Here is a 20,059-nt window from a genome sequence, read left to right as displayed (position 1 = left end):
GCCCCTGTTATATATTTACGGGATGCATATATTTACGGGATGCACATAATCATATGATGCATGTATGTGGGTCAAATATCAAATACGTTTTACTGATCTGATTATCATATTTAACCAGCTTCGGGGGGTTAAATATCCAAGAACATTCTCAGCGGGACAACGGTTAACTGTATCTTAATAGTAATGTCTTTTTATTCTAAATGTGTACATAACCAAACATAAATTATGCAGATGAAGATATTATTTGCATAAGTTATTTGCATAATATACAAAATGTTATTTGCATAAGTTATTTGCATAATCTGGATATTTTTTTCTTATATCTTCATGGTAGTCTTTTGTAATCTGAAGAGCGGGGTTGGTTGGTTTGGTCACTGTGTCCAGTGCTAGTGGCTATCTTCATCAGACTCATTGTTGGGAGCTCCACGGACACAAATACTAGCACGGACAGTCCATACGAGAGCACCAGATGGCCAAGAAAGAAGTGAATCTATATGCAAACAAATACGAAAAAGTGTGAAAGTTCATGAAAACTAAAACTTAACGTTACAGACACTAGGAAGATGTAGGACTGTTAGCCTTGTCCAGCGTGAATTTGGTTTCACTCTCAATCCTTTAAGTGTTCGTTACACAGGGTTCTCCCCAGACAGTGGAATAAGGGAGGCCCTCCACTATACTCTCAGCCAGCTCCACTATACTTAGTCTATTTTTCAAATTTAGTGTGTTTCTTCCCTATTTTCTTTGTTAGTTTTGCTAAGATTAATGACAATTCACAGATTTTTGTACCAAGTGGCATCACTTTTCCAGTCAGCATTGTCTGCAAAAACTTGTGAATGAGCAATGATCAAAACAATAGTAGTTTTGCCACTTCACAACAAAGGAATAACAAAAGTATATTATACTTGTAGTATTTGACACCCTCTGTCATTGCAAAATGAACCCATTTTCATGAAAGCGCAGCGCGTTGGTGCGGGTTATTTTTGCCAGCCCCTCCACTATACTAAAAAATTCTGGGGAGAACCCTGTTACGTAAACGTATGTCTTTACTCACAAAAGGAACACATTCGTAAATGCCATTATTAATGGGGACTAGAATTAAAGATATGAATTGGAAGAATTTGGACTCTGTCAGCCTTTTTCACCGAAATTTTGACAACGTTCAACTCTTCAATGCGTTCAATACGTAAACTTCAGTCTTTATGCACAAAAATACGAACACGAACAGTCCATGGTTGGCGACAACGCAAGCAACTATTTTACATCTATATTCGTTGCAGACGTAAACGTTATCTAATATGTTGTTAGTTCATAAAGGGTTAATGTAATACTATGTGGTGCCATAAGGCCTAGTCATTTGCGATAACCACCGAATAAATCCACCGAGTGAGCGAATCGAACGAGGTGGTTTTATGATGTGGTTTTCTCAAAGCTATCAAAGAATATATATATTAAGCAAATTGATTGTTATTATTACACAAAAGAAAGGTAAATTTTGGCAACGCATGTTATATAAACAGGATTATTTGTACATATACACAATTCCAAGTCTTAAATGAACTATAGTTATGTAACATCAGAGTTAGATAACTATCGTACCATGTTCAATGTGGTTAGATGTAGGGTAGCCTCGGCAGTGTGGTAGGTCAGGAAGATCACGATGGGGTGTATCAGGTAGGCGGAGTACGTCAGACGGCTAAGGGGTATCCAAAAGTTCCAGGATAGGACAGTGTTGACAATCCCTACAGTACAAATGATAGAAGTTAAAAAGAATGTAAATATTTTGAAATTCGTTCCACAAGGTTATTGATGTGATAAAAAAATATATTTCTAATTATTTTCCATAATATACACAGCAGTCTTAATCTAGATTGGTTTGATTTATAAGCATTCCAAGCAGACATATTTCGCAAAAGCAAAAGAGCAAAAGTGAGTAATACAAAATGTGGGTTTAGACTTCAGTCACATGCTACATTTAATTACACGGTCATGTCCCATGCATTTTGTACATTAAAGACAATTTCAAATAGTTAAATGAATGAAAGAATCAACCGCATGCAGCTATTCATCTTGAAAAAAATTGAAGGTAATTTGTGTGCTTTGGTTTACATAGAATATCCATGTCTATCTAAAGACAAAATGCTCTCTAGATAGAATAAACATCCTCAAATGGTCTCAAAAAAAGTCATTACCTCCAAATCCATGGTGACAGGCGACTACCATCCAACCCACCGCCATGGCCCAGACCGTTCGGTGAACAGTCATGAAGACCATGTTGGCTGAGTAGGACAGGACGGTCCCGTTGTACACCCCGTACATCCCGTACACCACGGCAAGGGCGCTCGCTATAGCCGTGCACCATCCAAAGGAGACCAAACCCTGGACAGCGTTACAAAAACGGGTACACATAGTTAGAATCAAGCGGTGCACAGCCAAAGGGTTTTAGCAGGTCTGCAGCCTTTCTGTTGGGATATAATTTCAGTCACGTTAGGGTTGTACTTTTCACACACAGAAGCGACACCTAGCTGCAGAGTGAAGAAGAAACAATAGATAAATGAATGCTAAACAGTCCTTCCTCACACTGCAGTGTAAGAAAAACGATACCAAGCGTGGCGAGTTCACCGAAACTTCTTCTGCAATAATTCTTCGGTTTTGTACAAAGAACTTTGTTAATTACTGATTTTCCGACATGACGAAAGTATTCAAGCACATACGGTACACGGTACGGTACAAGTTTCAAGTAAACATTAGGGATGACATGATACGAGTAAGACGTAATGCAGATGCGTTCCGGTGTCATGCCAAATTTCTACCCATGCCGAATATTTGCTCCAGCACTTCTTGGGAGCTTGCAGTATACCTGATTTGTGGTAGTTTTCAAATAGAAGTCGGAGTGGGTTTTGTGAGAAGGGGTCGCACTGTGGAGGTTATCCTTTACTCGAACTTTAACCCGATAAAAACTATGACTTTAAAGCTAACCCTAACGGCCTAACTCCAAACGAATGGAGTTGAACTTACCCAAAGAAGAGAGTAGATAAAAAAATCTAGCGGAGCAGAAAGTTGTCCCCACACCGCTGCCACGTGCTTACCAAGATCATCCGTTTGTCACAATTGATGTCCGCACGCATCCCTCTAGACGGCATGCAGCTGGGCTTCATTTATCTGGGCGAGACGACTAAAGGATCGATGCGAACCATGGCTTGATGTAGTAGTGCTTGTAAATATCATCGTGCCGCTTTTGTCTGTGCTGTACGCTTGGCGAACAGAAAATATGGTAAAAGACGAGTGTGTGATTATTCATACACGATACAGTCATCACACTGAAGAACTCGAATTTACAAATGTCAACCCTAGAGGCATTCTTGTTACCTTTGGCGAAGGTGACAACAGATTGGTTGATATACATAGGAAAAGCAGATTGTTATGGAATTTGCTAAACTTTCTTTCCAACATGAATTGATATAGGGATTTACCCTAAATTTTCGGTCAACTCCGTCGACCTCGTTCACAGAATGACCCTATCTCCAGCAGTGATGTCAGGAACACGCCACTTTTGCAGGAGGGGGTCATAAATTTAGGGTAAGTCCTTATATTAATTCGTGTTGGAAAGAAAGTTTAGCAAATTCCATAATGTATTCTACCAACACCGATGAACTTTCATGCTAAAAAGCAGATTGGTTGATATACATAGGAACAACAGGTGGTTGAACAACAGATTGGTTAAACAGCAGATTGGTTGAACAACAGATTGGTTGATATACATAGCCCATTGTGGGACACTCACTCTGTTAGGAAAAAGTCCGCCCTTACGTCATACTCTGCTACTACCACGGCTGTGGCTACGAAGTTGGCGACTAGGAGCAGCAGTTTTATGGCAAGACCAGCATACCAACACCTATAGAACAACAGAAAAAAATATTGTTATCATTTTTCTTTCATATAACATAATAACAATGTGATCATGCAACAAATGTAGCCTCGTTTTGGTGCATGATCCCGGATGACCCTCGGACATTCAAAATGGCCGCCGTAATGCGCAAGAGATGTATCAGCACGTGGCTATGAACAAAAACAGTAATTTACAAACATGATAAAATACTTAATGGTTGTTTATGACTTTATTTTTTGTCGTGACAATAGTGTGTCATATACATATTTATCATTACGGTTAGGAACTTCCAATTCCTGTTTTATAAACTGTTAAGAGTGCCACACTAACTAAACTCTCACCTGTAGAGAACATAGACTATGGGAACACCGATGATGAAGAACTGCATATCGTTAGCCAAGTTACCAAGGCCAGCCGATGCACTACATACAAGAAATAATAATGGTTTGCAAAGAAATCTATCTTCTAACGTTACGGTAGACCGCCTAGTACCTTTCTTGCGACAACAATGACTGGGCCTACATCTCGCCAGTAGGTGGCGCTGCGGCAAGAAGATTTGGGTCCCAAACGTGACTAAATGGGTATCCTTTCTCGTCTCCGTTTGAATATGTGTAACTGGAGAATAGGCATAAAACGGTAGCCTCCGTAGCGGATTCTTTGCCTGAACCATTTGAAATGTCGGAGTTGTAGAATTTTCGCATCGAAATTAACTGCAAATATTTTCAATTCTAAAATCTGCACTCAGATTGACATTTTTACGCATAATATTACGCATATTCGGTTCATCTTCTCAGACTTAAGTAAAAAAAAATTACTGTGAACCACTAGACACTCTCGAGTCGACTCAAAATGTTGAAAAACAACCCAAAACTTTGTTTTTATTATTTGATTGCTAAATTCCTACAATATATACCTTTACTGCAATACTATGTGCTGTGTTGCGATTTTAAATCAGTTTAGTTAATTGGAACAAATTACAATAAAAAAACCCAGCATACTAGCACAAAAAAAGTACAAGACCCCCCAAAGAGGCCTTTATGGAGGTTAGACAGATCCCTTGCTGTCTTACGGTATGGTAAGTAATGTCAGCCTTACGGTATGGTCAATATGGACGATGTTGTTGATGTAGAGGATGTTCGTCCACCAGTTCTCCCAGCAACCGCTCTCAAAAGTGTCCCATGGCTGGCCTGAGTGCCACAGGGGTCCCATAAACAGCTCGGGAAGCATCCAAGTCGTCACCATCATCACAAACAGTAATGCAGGAGTTAGCCTTGGACGTAAAGAAAGGGAAATATAGTCAATGGCACGATAACAATGGTGCAATGGTGATTATGGTGATGGTGATTGTGGTAATGATGCTAATGGTGATGATGGTGGTGATGATAATGATGGTGATGATGATGGTGGTGATGATAATGATGGTGATGGTGATGATGATGATGCTAATGGTGATGATGGTGATGATGACGATGACGATGCTAATGGTGATGATGGTGATGATGATGATAATAATGATGATGATAATGGTGGCGATAGTGATGGTGATGCTAATGGTGATGATGATGCTAATTATTGTGGTGATGATGATGATGGTTATGATGATTATGTAAGAGAGATGATGAATAGGAATCATGACGACATGAACAGGGAGACCTTACCTGATGTACCTTACGAGGTACAGCATCCCAAATTTGATTGAATGTCCGTCTCCAATGCCCTCCTCCAATCGTATGAGCAAGAGGTATGTCATCAGCAGCCCGCTAGATAAATATTAATGATAACTGTTATTTGTGTTATGAGTTGATTTATGCATATCATAATCATATGTTAATTATGTTTTAATGGCTCGAAATAGACTAGACGAGGTTTAACCTGATTAAACATATTCTTTTAAACGTTTTGGCCTACAATTGAACATGCGCAATTGTTTTTGACAACTTCGATTTGTTTTTGTTCATTTTTTTCTGATAAAATGGCAATGGAATAAAATAGCAAGTAAAATGACCATTTTTAAGAAAAGTATATTTGAATATAGACAAGTATTGCGTGGTTGCCTGTTGTATTGCGTGACAGAAGGAGAAGAGAGGAGATAGAAGAACACATCAGCAAAGAACACATCAGCAAAAAAAATCATATACCTAGTCAAACGGTAACTAGTGATCACATCTGCAAGAAGACCACTTGGCGATTGTGACCCCCTTTTCAGCGGTATCGCATAGATTATTTCCTTCATTCACATTAACACATGAAACGCTTCCCAAAGAAGCCACATGCCTACTGTGATCATTTTCGCTAAATTCTTTGTCTTTGAGCAGTCACTATGGACATATTTGACAGTGCTAGCAAACAGAAGAAATAACTATACTCGCCTGACAAGAAAGAAGGTGTCCACCGCCAACATGGTCTCAAGAACAACTTGAAATGTGAACGTTTTGCTTATTTCAAATACAGCCAATGGATTATCTAGAAAAAAAAAGAAAATAAAGAAATTAGTTACTTACAAATAAAAAAAGATAAAACACACCTTGGTCTATCTTCTTTACAAAACGTATAATTAGATCATTTTTTATCTTTTACAGTTTTTTGTTCCAGGTAAATTTCCCGTTAAAGCTACGGTCCAAATTGGAATATAGTGGGGTTTTGCCGGGCAGTTCACGGGCCGTTTTTTTTTTTTTTTTCACTTTCGAACGTGCATCCTTTGTTGGCCTGTGGGGCACCTGTGGCTCGCAGGGTATTTTGGTGCCCGACAGAGCCCCGGGTTGAATTTAAGTCGGGCTTAAAATGAACCCGGGCCCCGGCAACAAATAGACACCGTATACAAGTCGTGAGGTACACCCTAAGAATCCGGCAGTCCACCGGGACAAATTTGTCGTTTCGGTGCCCATTCGAGGTTACATCCCTGCCTAGCTACGCTGCATTTGGGACCGCAGCTTAACGAAAAATTATATATGGCGTTAATACTTACCAACAGATTCGAGTGAGAAGTAATAGGTGTGTCCCAAGACGATCCAGGTAAGACTGAGGAAGCGGATGCCGTGTAGACAGGTGATACTGTCAGGTGACTGCTTGGTACTGAGAAGCTTCTCGATGTTGTTATAGACGGAGAAGGCCAAGAGCAATCGACATGAAATACCTACATTGAAAGATGATACAATGCCATGCAGTTATGCTTTTCCTGATACAGAAAAACAAATTGTTTTTGCTCGTGTTTCCTTCTTCTTTCTTACACCTTCATCTTTCATCTATAGCCTATAGCCAGTCAGATCTTAGGTTGAATGTTACGTATCATTGTAGATATGAGCAGTTTTCTTTATTCGCACACAATACTATAGAGAGAGATTATAGATTATGATTATGTTAATGGCTTGGTCATAAAAAACAAGTAGACGTACTTTTTCTTACTCGCACACAATACCATTGGACAAGTCTAATGGTATAGAATTTTGGTGTTTGAGTAGCTTGATAAAGGGCTATGGGGATTTCGCCCTTTTAATAAGAGTTCCATAAAACCTTTCACTTTCCTTTTATTTATCTAACCAGGACAAAACAAACAAATTTACCTTTTTTTCAATCAGTCTAGGGATTTACATATTGAAAAAAGGCAACAACAAAAACAAAGCTGAAATAATACCAATAGTCCTGCACTACAGTAAACGCTACAACAACATGATAACAAAACGAATCGTTATTATATAATAGCCTAATGTACACAGCGGCGTGCATAATGTAAGCATATAGAGGCATTACAGTGATGCTGCTTATTAGGATTCATAGGAAAACTTATCACAGATATGTTCTTCCTACGTTCACACCTTATTGACGATTTCCGAAAATAATTTCATCAGGTTGGTAGATCATAGGACATAGGAGTTTTCTTTTACACAACCAGTTTTTCTCACCTGCTGACGTTTCGATGTCTATCAGACATCTTCCTCGGAGCCGAGTTCTGCTTCTCGCCGCTATATGTAGCCGAGACAAGCTGAGCCACGTTTGGGATAGTGTTCTTCACGCCGCAAAAGCGCCACCTACATCGGCTACATGTAGCGGCGAGAAGCAGAATTCCAGTTAGAAGCTCTGAGGAAGATGTCTGACAGACATCGAAATGTCAGCAGGTGAGAAAAACTGGTTGTGTAAAAGAAAATTCCTATGTCTTATTGACGATTGTTTCACTTTGTTCGAATACAAACAAGTTGTTTTTACAAAGTGTGTCGTTACCTTCTTGTCCGGGACTAACTTCATGTGATTTGGCGCCGTTTGCAATTGCTTCTGGAGTCTAATGAAAGCAACACAAATCGTGTGTTCAGTTAACAGTTTTCAAGTTCCGAAAATAATATTATCAGGTTGGTAGAATATAGGATAAAGGAGAATTCTTGTACACAACCAAAATCAAACTTACTTGCTTACGTTTCGGTGTCTATGAGACACCTTCCTCAGAGCTTCTGACTGAAGTTCTGCTTCTCGCCCCTATATGTAGCCGATGTAGGTAGTGCTTTTCAGAAAGAAAGTCAACCCCAGTGATGAATCGGGACGAGGGGGATACAAACTTGGACACGTTTGGGATAATCTTCTCGTCGCAAAAGCGCGCCACCTACATTGGCTACATATAGCGGCGAGAAGCAGACCCCAGTCAGAAGCTCTAAAGAAGGTGTCTGATAGACACCGAAACCATAAGCAAGTAAGTTTAATTTTCGTTGTGTACAAGAATTTCTCATATATCCAGTTTTCAAGTTGTTTTGCACGATGGTGTCTGGTAGCCACCCCCTAAGATGCTCTGTCAATATGATAACATAATTCAACCCTAGCCGTGCTCTCTAAGTATAGTTGGTAACACGACTTCGCCATTATCCGCTGGTTAAACTATATCCGTTGTATGGACAAAATGGGGTTTAGGTATATCGAACTAGTCAACGGACGGTGTTTTTGAAGTGCACTTAATTTCCAAAATTCTGCAGTTTGTATTCTGTACCGCCCGTCGATTTTTTGTCCCCAAATGATACCTTGTTCGTAACCCTATTCAGACCGGGGGGGGGGGGGTCTTTTGAGGGCCGCGCCAACTTCGATGTCCTATAACGCCAGAACGCCTTACGCTAAAGCCACCAAATTTGGTAAGTTTTCCTAAAATATTGTTGGCAACAATTATACGAAGTTTGACAAATTTTCAATATTTTGCTGACAGTTTGCTGACAGGCAGTTTTGCCAAAAATCACTATTTTTGGTTCTAACAATGTATTTTTCACATTTATTTGCTATAATACTGTTATTTTGTTACATAAATAAAATCTTATATTATTTAGCATATCTTTCATGATTATATATGCATAAATTATGCTAATTTGATGACGACATCAGCCCAAAAAACAAGATGGCGGACCGTATGGCAACATCAAGAATAACAAGCTAATTATCCCTTAAAACTTGTAACTACCTGGTATTTTTTCATCAAAAACCATCTAAATGAATGAATTTAGTCTATTTCCATTCCCCTTTGTGATTATTTGTTGCAAAAAAAGTAGTTTAAAAAATTCAAGGTGTTGGATATAATATGGCGGAGCCTAACTCGTATCTTAGATGTGCATGACGTCATTTTATGACGTCATAATGACGTCATCGATGTTGCTATTGGCAATACAAGTCGTAATAAACATTATTATTCTGTTATCTGCACTTGTTGCTACATTTTTGTAGTATAACTTGAAGTTTTCTGAGAATACCCTTTTTTCATGGGTCCGGCCAATGTAATCAAATTGATGACGTCATAATTACGTCATCTTACGTCAACGTAACGTCCAACGTCACATTCTCGTCAGATATTGTGTTGATATCATGTCCTAAAAAATTGGTGGCCCTACGGCACGTCGTTCAAGAGTTAGAGGACTTAGAAGTGGAGGGCCTCAAAAGCCCCCCCCCCCCCCCGGTCCAGGGATGACCAAAAAAGCCCGGTCTGAATAGGGTTAAATACATACAACAGTTATAGGTTACCCGCAGATAAAGGCGAACTAGCGTTACATGTACTAAACGTTTTCAATATACAGTAGAAGCCTCTTAATTGCACGGCCTGTTTGCCAGTGAATTTCGTAGAATTATCCAGCTGGTGCAATTATGCGAAGTTATCCAGCTGGACCACACCGTTTTGGGATTTTGGGATTCCGTGCAGTTAACAGAAGTGTGCGTTAATCCATTGTGCAATTAACTGGCTTCTACAGCGATGCAGTAGAGCGAAATTACTACTAAAACTTGAGGCTGTTACCACCTAATTAGTCTAGAAAAACTCACTGATTAATCATAAAGCGACAATAACGCACCTTTTCGGTGGCTGCTTTCCGATGTCGTACAACCATGACATCATATGTCGTACCAACCAGTTGCAATATGCAAATTGCCGCACAGATTAAACTGCAGAAAAGATTTTATCACAACGCAGAAATTGTTTCCGTTGGTAAATACACATAAACCGTACATACGTAGAAACACCACGTCGTTCGATTGGTAACAAGTATCAATTTAAAAAACAAAACAACTCCGACATCGTTGAAGAGATTTATTAGTCACGTATGTGCCCATTTGATAGAATTTTCATACAGGTATACACACACGTACCCCTATTCCGTAAAAAATAATAAGGAGGCGAGGTAAGGGGCAGAAGATCCACGCAAGTCTCGACCTCGTTCTCGCAACTCTCGCGAGAACTAGGTCCTCCGTGAACAATATGAACTGATAGCCATCGAAAATTTGGATATACGTGTGTTTACCTTTAAAATGTAGTCACTGCTTGGTGAAATTATATTAACTCCAACATGTATTACACAAAGAAAGGCTGCGCGGTTAAGAACGCAACGAAATTCTTACATCGCAGCCACTGTCCATGGATTAATTGGTGCGACTTCCGGTAAGTACGCAGTAACTTTTAGGACTCTCCAATTAACCATTGACCAGACAAAGAGATCTAGAATAACGGTAAGTAAAAAACATAGATTAATGAATAAATAAAAAAGTCATTTTCAAACCTATTCTATTGATTCAAGGTTCATTCTTTCACTCTAAACGTCATGTATCCATTTTGGATAACATTTCAACAGTACAGTTTTGACACATCATCAGAAACAAACAGATAAAGAGATCTGGAATAATGGTTAACAAAAAAGAAAATAGATAATGCAAGCATTTTCCAATCCATTCACTTAAACCCCATTCTTTTAATACAATTCATTCGTCAAGTATACATTTTATGTGCAGCTTTAAATTTGATAAACACATACACAAACAAACAAAAAAGAAACGGTTTTATACTTGTTCCGTAAAAACGTTGAGTAGCATAAGATATATCCCATGATTACAACATATTACTTACTGTTTTCTATCTGCAAAATGACGTCATTCTCAGTGCACGAACTAGGGACGCACAGGCCTAGTTTCATTGGGATGTTGGTCTGGAAAAAAAACAATAAAAATGTTGCATTTGCAAACAAATGCTAATGTTTAACTTCACATGGACTAGCCTAACAAAATGCTGTAGCTGTTAATTGATACTCAAAGACAATGATATACATTGTACTAGTATATGGTGACCAGCCTCTCCAACCCTGTCCTGCCACTTGCTACATTGTGTAATCGAACACCACGAGGTGTCTGCTACTTTCCCAGTTACCATGGTAACAGCCGTCTGTTCCAGGTCACTGACCTTATGTATTTGGAAAGGAAGAAAAAAATGAGAAAAAAACTGAGCAAAAATATGTGCTAATCTTGAACGGAGACAACAAAATAACATTGCAGCTTTCATTCCAGCGTGCGCGACATACAATTAAGAGGGGTTCATCCCAGTTTATTTCGGGTTTCAATTGGGGACTGTAGACCCTCAATTCTAGTGACCATCCCTTTCCATGGAATTACCAGTACAGTGTATAAAAACGATTGAAATTAATTAAATGAAATTAATGTATGTGGAAGCTACACTAGTAACTACGTTGGATTTTTGTCAAAGAAATAATCCTAGTAGAGAAAGTTTTATTTCGTCGTGACCATCTCGGAATAATGGCACATGCACTGCATTATGCAGACAAGTCCAGCCAAGCCTTCATAAACAAAGGAGAGTTGTTGGTGGCGGTTTCACACTTAGAAATGATTATGAACTTGTGATCAGTATTGATTAAACGTCAAATCTTTGCCGACAACTAGCGGCATTTACACGACACGTCGATTCGATTGGCAAAGTTGCTGGTGACTCGCGTGGTGACCAAAGCTGACTGATTGAGAAACAAAGGAAAATGGCGGCGCTGACTTCTGTGTTCAGACAATTCCAACTGTATAAAAGACAATAGAACCAAGCAAATGTCTGTCAGTTTTGATTCAGACGTACGATGGCGAAGGCTTCGACTCCCAAGAGACACGCATTGACGTTGCTACAGAAAATCGAGGTCATCCGACGTTCCGAGAACGGCAAGTCGTCCCGTCAGCTAGCGGCTGATTTCGGTGTCGGCCGGACTCAGATCCAGCGTATCGTAAAGAGAAAACAAGAGCATCTTGAGGACTTCGAGAACAACGCCCCGACCGGCAAGAAGAGAAGGACCTGCAACACCGGCAATGAGGAAATCAACCGACTGTGCTGGGAGTTCTACCGCGACACCACAACCCGACTCGTCACATGTTCAGGGCCCATGCTACAGGAAGCCGCGCGGAAGTTCGCGAAGGAGCTCGGCGTGACAGAGTTCAAAGCTTCCAACGGGTGGCTGGAGAGTTTCAAGAAGCGGCACAACATTGGACGAAGCACGATGGTCGGGCAAAGCGCCGGTGTGGACAAAATCGTGGTGGGGGGACTGGCCACCTGTGACACCACTGGGACGGACTGGAACCAACCAGTCTCAGCCAACCTGCAGCAGCTCCATGCAGAGAAGGAGAAGGATGGCGACACTGACGATGAGGAGGACGATGACGAGGAAGAAGGTGGACTTGAGAACTTTTCCATGTTCATGGAATGTATCCAAAAGATGAAGCACTTCTGTTTGAAGGAGGGTTTTGGGGAGGGTCTGGTACTCCTCCACGACCTAGATGACGTGTCCTGTGAAACTTGGAATAAGAGGAGGGCTCAGGCCAAGCAGACAACCTAGACCTTGGACACATTCTTCAAGAAATTGTAGTCATACAATTGTTCCAAACTCCTGGAATGTGAAATCTGGTCCAAATTTCATTCATGGTTCATGCATAATCCTTATTATGGGTACGCGCGGACAGTTCCAAACTTCCAACCCAATGTACATTGTGACTATTATTGCAATTGAACTTATTTGAGGCTATAAGTGGGTCTTATTGTTAATTACTAAAGAAAAAGAGAGACTTAGTTTAGGGAAAGTAGAAGATGAAGTACATTTTACTATGGATTGTCCTTTGTTAGCGATAAGAGCATTTTATTTGACTATGTGTTAAGTAGATATCCCCACTTTAGATACTTGAATAGTAAAGAGAAATTTATATTCCTGACAGCTTTTGATAAACCAACTCTAACCAACTATACAGCTAGCTACATTTATACAATTACCAAGAAGCGAGAGGAAGTCGAATGTCCTAGAATAGATTAGACGCACATCTACATATATAGATGTGTATGATTGTTTCCATTGTTACATATATGTGGTTCTTACCGTGTGACCTGTACTTAGCCCAGTGGGGCAAAAATGGTCTCACCACTACGTTTAAAAACTATTTCTTCCAAAGAATCGTTCACATCTGGAACGCTTTACCCCTCAACATTAGAACTCTACAACTTTCCCCAGTTGTTACAATTAATACCTTTAAGAAAGCAATCCTAGTTCACTATCTCTCTCTTACCAACGACAGATTTAACTCCAACGACGTACATGTATGTACTTGGGTCACCCACTGTCAGTGTCCCAGTTGTACACCTTTCTAGATATTTCATATTTCATCTTACCATTATTTCTATGATTTATTTCTTTGTATTTGATATTATTGTATATTTGCTTTTATTGTCGTTGACACAATCATTATTATTTGATTGTACAATTGTTATTATTCGTTATCATTATGATTATTTTTCTATTATTGTATAATTTAGTTGCACGGGAGGCAACTAGTAAAGGTTACAAAGTACCTGTTTTTGCCTCCCTACCATTTTGTAAACACATATGGTGAAGTTCAAATAAATAAAAAATAAATAAAAAATGTGCAATAAAGGTCTTCATTCAGTTAATGTCTTCTCTGTTAATGTTCTTCTACAGAAATAAAGGAGCAGTTACAGTATTGTAGAAGTGGTAGTAATGCAAATGTATCCAGTGTTTCATAAAGCTTATTAAGGTAAGTCAAATCAAGTTAAACTTATTAAACTAATCTTGTATATATGACAATAAAGACTCAGTATCTCAGTGGAAGATGACTGTCTTGTCACTTATTGCCGGTGGTCAAATGGCTGTATTGCCTATAGGGGCCACCTGCCCATAGCGGTCAAATTTTGACAGTCCCTTGAGTGACCCCTATAGACAGGTTTAAATGCATCTCGAAGCAAAATATCTTTATATGTGGTGAGAGCGAGGATATTCCTTCATCTACAAGAATCTACAACTGAGTTTTAATAATCATTCAATTTCTATGATTTCAGAAAATAATCGTGACAAAAAATAAAGCATTTCAACCAAAAAGGGACTGTGTCAAAAATCTTACCTGGTTGTTGCTTTCGGTAAGAACCAAATTTGCCATGAAGTACTTCCCGTCGAACGTGATGTTGTTCTCTTCTTTGGTCACTTTGACGCACTGGGAGTAACTGCCGGGCCAGTTCAGGTTGCCAGTCAGAATGCCACTCGGAGGTTTTCCACAGGCGTCTAGCACTGTGAGATGGAAATGGTTATCAATAAACCCTTTCACAGATTTCAGTGCGCTTGTGTGGGCGAGAGGAATCCTGGGTAATATGTCAAAGCTGAATGCCCCTCAGACGTGTACAGTCGCGTTCGACCATTGTCTAAATATATGTCGCAGAGTTCACTTCGCATGTTCGGATGGCAGGAGTTCTGGGTAATATGTCAAAGGTGGAGGCCCCCTAAACGTAAACATTCCGCCATTTTGCAGGCGCTTTTACGTTCTGGACATTGTTAAGGAAATCAAAACAATGGCCGAGACGAGACTGTTTACGTCTGTTGGGCCTTGGCCTTTGACATACAATGTACTACCAAGAATATTCTGTTGTTCACACACTCGAAGTGAAGATCTTCGAAAGAGCTTATAAGCCCGCAAAGCACATGAATATGTCATTGCTTATAGAACCACGCCAATATGGATACTGGGGATTCAAATTATAATTACCACGGCATCAATAAAAAACATGTATACCAGACACAAATTGGATGTAAATGCATGCCTATTTATATTATAGTCCAACCGTTGTCATTTTCAGTTAAACACAAAACGAAAAGAAGGTCTCTAGAACCTTAGTACGAGTTACAGGCATTACTTACTATGTAGAGCGTAGTTCTCCCGATGAAACAGATCCTTCCGAAACTTCAACATGTCCTCCTCACACTGCCGACTCATGTTGGCATTGGTCCAAATTTCTTCATGCCACTTCAAGTCCAAGCTGCTCAAAATTTCCAACGCTTCTCTTTGCAGAGCGGCTTCAATTTTCCCCACAAGATGGTAGAAGTTTTCGATCTGCTGACTCCAAACATTTCGAGCATTTACCGCTCGAAATGCCACCAAAAGAAGACAGATACCAATCAGTAACTTCATGCTTTTAAAGGCAAACACCACCAACAACAACTGAATTGTTACGGAGATATCATAAAGCAAATATGGTCACTTTTGAGAGAACCGAAGCAAAAGCTGTTCCATGGTGTTTTATGTACCGTGTGCAAGGGAACGTATGGCTGAAATCACGTGGAAGCCAATCGTTGCATAGATATGTAAATGTAGCTTGAATACTTATTGAATCTTTTCAAGCGATCTTATTGGTGGATGATTACATTACAGCAGCATGTTGGTTTGCCTGACTAAAATCGCGCCCCTAGCGGCCGACTCTACGATCGGGGAGGATGTAATTAACTCCATCCAGCGAGAGATTGTGTAAACACAGGCTACATGTTGATGTGTTTGAAGGAATTCTATGAGAATGCAATTTTTGATAGATATAAGTTCTGTTAAAAATGTGTAACACTTTATATTATACGATAAAGTACCCACTAGTTCTGTGTGCATGTAAATATAACTAGTATTCTAAACTTGACAAGTAACGTTACCCTTTTAATGTAATAGAGCAATATCGGTCTTTAGCATGACAAGGTGTGACAAAAGTTATATTACAAAACCAATTTAGAGACTATAAAGGGAAAAACAATTGTTATGCTTTTTTTATATATTGAAAACAATTGGCCTTGTTTGTGTGCTTATATATCTCCCCTCATTTATGCTGAAATACTCAAGATAATGGCAGTGTCTAAGATACGTATAGTAGATGCATGGAGAGGGTCTGCATGGGTTTATTGAGTGTCGTATTGTTTTAGAAACACGTATACAAATCAGAATAAGTAGAATTCTGCAAAAAAGTCGTCAGATTATGTATTTATTGATCCATAATCTAATGGAAAGTAACACTCCTTCTAGTGTTTAGTACCCCTCTAATGCATAGGTCCCAATTCCCAACCCATGGCCAGGCCAGGTGGCTTTTCACAACGAAAAATATGATAAGAAAGGCAACGAAACACACAGAACGTAAAAAAAAAGTAGTCAGTAGCACAATTTGTGTATATTTCTTGGTAAACAATTTTATTTTTTTCTTTCCACCAACATCCCGACCGGGGAGCCGTTTCGGAAATGTGACCTAAGTCTTACACACATGATCCAACATGACGCAAATGACGTCTTATAAAAATCCGGTATAAGACGTCAGTACGCAATATCAAAACCAAGAACCTCCTTGATCAAACGTATCCTACTCCTTTTAATTATAGGGCACAATTTAACACAAAACACACAACTGCAACAAGTATATATAAATGGACAATAATTACTTTATTGCCACCACATATTGGTCCATTATTTCTAAACCTATGAAAAGTTTGTATATCTGTCATTAATTTGTCTGTCATTAATGTTTTCGAGTCATTCTATTCTTTTAACTTATGTTCTTTCTACTTCAAGGTGTATCCGTATCAAAAGCATCCAACTATTCAAATATCTTAAGCTCTCAACTAAGTTGCCCAGCTGCAGGTTTGAACAGGAAAGGATGTCATCACAATTTGAGCTCTCCAGTCGCCAGGCTCACAGAACATGAGATGGTGTCATCAAATTTTGAGCTCTCTAGTCCCAAAGTCCACAGACCAGGAAATGATGTCATCATAATTTGAGCTCTCTCTGGTCCCCAAGTCCACAGAACAGTAAATGATGTCATCAAAATTTGAGCTCTCCAGTCCCCAAGCTCACAGAACATGAGATGATGTCATCAAATTTTGAGCTCTCTGGTCCCTAAGTCCACAGAACAGGAAATGACGTCATCAAATTTTGTGCTCTCCAGTCCCCAAGTCCACAGAACAGGAAATGATGTCAGCACATCTCAGTATGGCCTGTGGTTGTGTCCCCATTGGTGTTTCAAGATTGGACACAAGAAAGTTTTGACCATCAATGTCTGACAGTTGGAATGTCGCGTCGACTTCCGTCTTCTCGTACATCTTAAAGTGTGTCCGGTTTCCTTGGATACCCTTAAGAAGGTGTAAGAAACGTTCTCTGAGAAAGGATCGGTCTTTCTGGTCTTGTGAGAGGCTGTCATCATTGCTGGTTGATGTTGATTGTGCTATATCGTTGTTTTGTTTTTTGTCTTTGTTTGTGTCCCCCATTTCAATACTGTATGTTCTGAAAAGTAACACAAGAAATTAGAAAATATGAATGCTAATTTAAATGGTGGCTGCAAATTAAGGCAGCCTACAATTTCTAAAAGGTACATAGTAACAGTGTAACTCACAAGTGACTGTCTCTACATATAGAGTAGGGTGCTATATGTAGTAGAGTTCAATAGAGAGGTTTCAGCCAGCTAGCTTTCCTATAAGGTCCACCTGGCCAACGCGTTCATTATTGGTAGTCTGACTTTAGATAATTTTCCCCGTTGATACAAGTATAAGAATCCTTGTTGTCTATAGCAAAAAAAAATGCCTATTGACATATAGCAGATTTAATCAATGCCCTAATTGGTATTCAATGCCACATTTGAATGTCCATGTACTATCATACATTAGGCTATGTTATTCGTTGTTCGTCTCAAGGTCTCATTGATCCGAGCCAAAAAATAAACGGCTGCACGGACCAAGGACGGACGCATGATTTTAGCGGTGAGAAATCCCCTTTCAGCCAGCGGAACTGATCTCAAAAGTTAGATTGGTTAAAGCTTGTTTGTAACTGAAGAAATTAGCAGGCAAATTTTTGCAGCCGCGCGCTAGGTCGGAGGTACACAGTCGTGGGTTCTGAGTGGTGCGGTTGTACACCAGCAGCGAAAAAGTGCCTTTTTTGGGGATTGACTAATCGTAGTTTGTAATTGCTATAAAAAAAAGTTCCAATGGCTAGTTTACGTTGGCAATTTTTTCCCACGATATAGGGTAAATGTGCTCGACATAGAATGAAAAATCTGCTGAAATTTCACCAAGCTTCATTATAAACGCGTCCATTTAAACCACGAATTATAACATAGAAGTCTATGGGAAGAAGAAACTCATCAATGAGACCTCAAAGTATTCGTGCATGCAGTGCTTTGAACTGAAATGTATACCAAACGGAACATGTTGGGGTTATCAGAGTCACTTGGTCATGCAGTCTGAAAACTCATCGTCTTGTCTAATCATATGCATTAAGATATACCAACCTTTTGAGCTGTTTTTGTGCCAAATATTTGTCTGCACCAAGGAGGTTCTCTTGTCTGCACCAAGTCATGTGTGATCAGGTCAATACTCTGTCACCTTTAACCCTGGTGATACCAATTCTGTCAAAATAGGGGAGATATTCTGAATACTGAATACCTTTCTACTGGTTGTGCTTCAAATATTTCTACCATAAGTAAATATCAGAATAATAAATATATATTCATAGTTTTTAAAGGGCTGTTTATGATTTAGACATTACCTTTTTCTTCTATACATAAGTAGTATTTCTTCCCCAAAATTATAATGTAGTCGTCCAAATCACGGATCACGAGAGGTCATATGAAAAATGGCGGAACCGGCGACGAATCTCAGCAAGAACTGCTGACACACTTTCAGATTTCTCTTCCGTCTTGCCTTCCTCGTCGACGTAACGCCTCCTCCTTCAGCCCTTAAGATTTTCCGGCACTTCTAAGACAAGATGGCGGAAGGATTCGCGAAGAACGGGATGGAACCGATCGAGTTTGACGACGTAAGGCTCGCGCTTGCCGGTATCAACCTGATGCTGAACAACGGCTTTCAGGAGTCAGATATGCTCTTCAACAAATACAGGTAAAATGCCATCCTTAAAATCCTATTTCAAACCACATTCATCGATTTCTTTTACTCCAAATTTACCGCAGAAACGATTTGCTTTGTGAAATTTAGTTTGCGCAACTGTTTGCGCAAGGAAAACGTTTTTATTTTTACTAGAGCGGTTGGAAGATTTGTATTTGCTCTTTGACCTAAAAAAAAACGGTGTTGCGTATAGCCCTTTTAATTTCTTCTTTTTTTTTCAGGCGAAAAATGACAATAAGAAAAGCATTCCAAAAATACGATTGTATTCTAGTGACTTGGATAAAAGAAGACAAGAATTGTTGACAAAGTTTTCAACCGTATATAATTTGTGTTGACACAAGACAGTTCGTCATGTGATTGTTATCGATGTTTATGAATCGATAGGAAGCAATCCAATATCCGGTTGTTTTTCTCACATCTGCGAGTTGTCCAAACAAAAAGACATGTTTACGGTGTCTGCTGTAGTCTTATCGCCAAACACTGCTCCTTTTGTGTTAAATTGGAAGTCATAATTGGCCGTTTGGGTCGTGTTTTTTTCATGATGACTCATAGTCACAATATCCAGGCGTGAAAGTTTCCCTCTAAATACATTTGCAATATGTTTTTTGTCATTATTAATGCGAGAATTTGACCCGATGTGACCCCCACGTCAACTTTGGAAAAATGATAGACAGCTCATTCGTCCCCTGTGGTTTCTTCAGTTTAATTCAAAGTTCAA

The 20,059-nt window shown here is 39.4% G+C and overlaps 4 protein-coding genes across 5 annotated transcripts in view; 2 read left to right on the top strand and 2 right to left on the bottom strand.

Moving 5' to 3' along the window:
* Positions 1–317: 317 nt before the first annotated feature.
* Positions 318–3,127, bottom strand: LOC118404813 (O-acyltransferase like protein-like). Its single transcript, XM_035804170.1, has 4 exons — positions 3,087–3,127; positions 2,190–2,376; positions 1,597–1,739; positions 318–490 (listed from the first exon to the last, which is right to left on the bottom strand). Exons 1-4 carry the CDS (start codon positions 3,123–3,125, stop codon positions 326–328), a joined length of 534 nt encoding a protein of 177 aa, XP_035660063.1. The 5' UTR covers positions 3,126–3,127; the 3' UTR covers positions 318–325.
* Positions 3,128–3,167: 40 nt separating this feature from the next.
* On the bottom strand, positions 3,168–15,742 carry LOC118405117 (nose resistant to fluoxetine protein 6-like). 2 transcript variants are annotated; one of them, XM_035804522.1, is made up of 13 exons: positions 15,343–15,742; positions 14,555–14,718; positions 11,235–11,313; positions 10,733–10,829; positions 10,189–10,279; positions 8,102–8,159; positions 6,852–7,019; positions 6,256–6,349; positions 5,545–5,646; positions 4,982–5,156; positions 4,228–4,308; positions 3,782–3,892; positions 3,168–3,251 (listed from the first exon to the last, which is right to left on the bottom strand). In XM_035804522.1, exons 1-11 carry the CDS (start codon positions 15,611–15,613, stop codon positions 4,288–4,290), a joined length of 1,320 nt encoding a protein of 439 aa, XP_035660415.1. In that variant the 5' UTR covers positions 15,614–15,742; the 3' UTR covers positions 3,168–3,251; positions 3,782–3,892; positions 4,228–4,287. The 2 variants fall into 2 exon arrangements, with proteins under 2 accessions (XP_035660415.1, XP_035660416.1); XM_035804523.1 differs by having other exon boundaries at positions 3,168–3,244.
* LOC118405118 (tigger transposable element-derived protein 4-like) lies at positions 12,097–13,274 on the top strand. Its single transcript, XM_035804524.1, has one exon. The coding sequence runs from the start codon at positions 12,241–12,243 to the stop codon at positions 12,985–12,987; it is 747 nt and encodes a 248-aa protein (XP_035660417.1). The 5' UTR covers positions 12,097–12,240; the 3' UTR covers positions 12,988–13,274.
* A 3,289-nt stretch (positions 15,743–19,031) lies between the features above and the next one.
* The window catches only part of LOC118404579 (tetratricopeptide repeat protein 39C-like), a 14,936-nt gene continuing 13,908 nt past the window's right edge, over positions 19,032–20,059 (top strand). Inside the window, exon 1 of the mRNA XM_035803757.1 lies at positions 19,032–19,335. Within this exon, the coding sequence (XP_035659650.1) occupies positions 19,205–19,335 (131 nt within the window). The 5' untranslated portion in view covers positions 19,032–19,204. The remainder of the gene's footprint in view (positions 19,336–20,059) is intronic.

Source organism: Branchiostoma floridae, chromosome 17 (assembly GCF_000003815.2).
Source record: "Branchiostoma floridae strain S238N-H82 chromosome 17, Bfl_VNyyK, whole genome shotgun sequence".
Taxonomy (NCBI): Eukaryota; Metazoa; Chordata; class Leptocardii; order Amphioxiformes; family Branchiostomatidae; genus Branchiostoma; species Branchiostoma floridae.
Note: the sequence above shows the minus strand (reverse complement) of the source record. Positions and strands in the feature narration are given on the sequence as shown.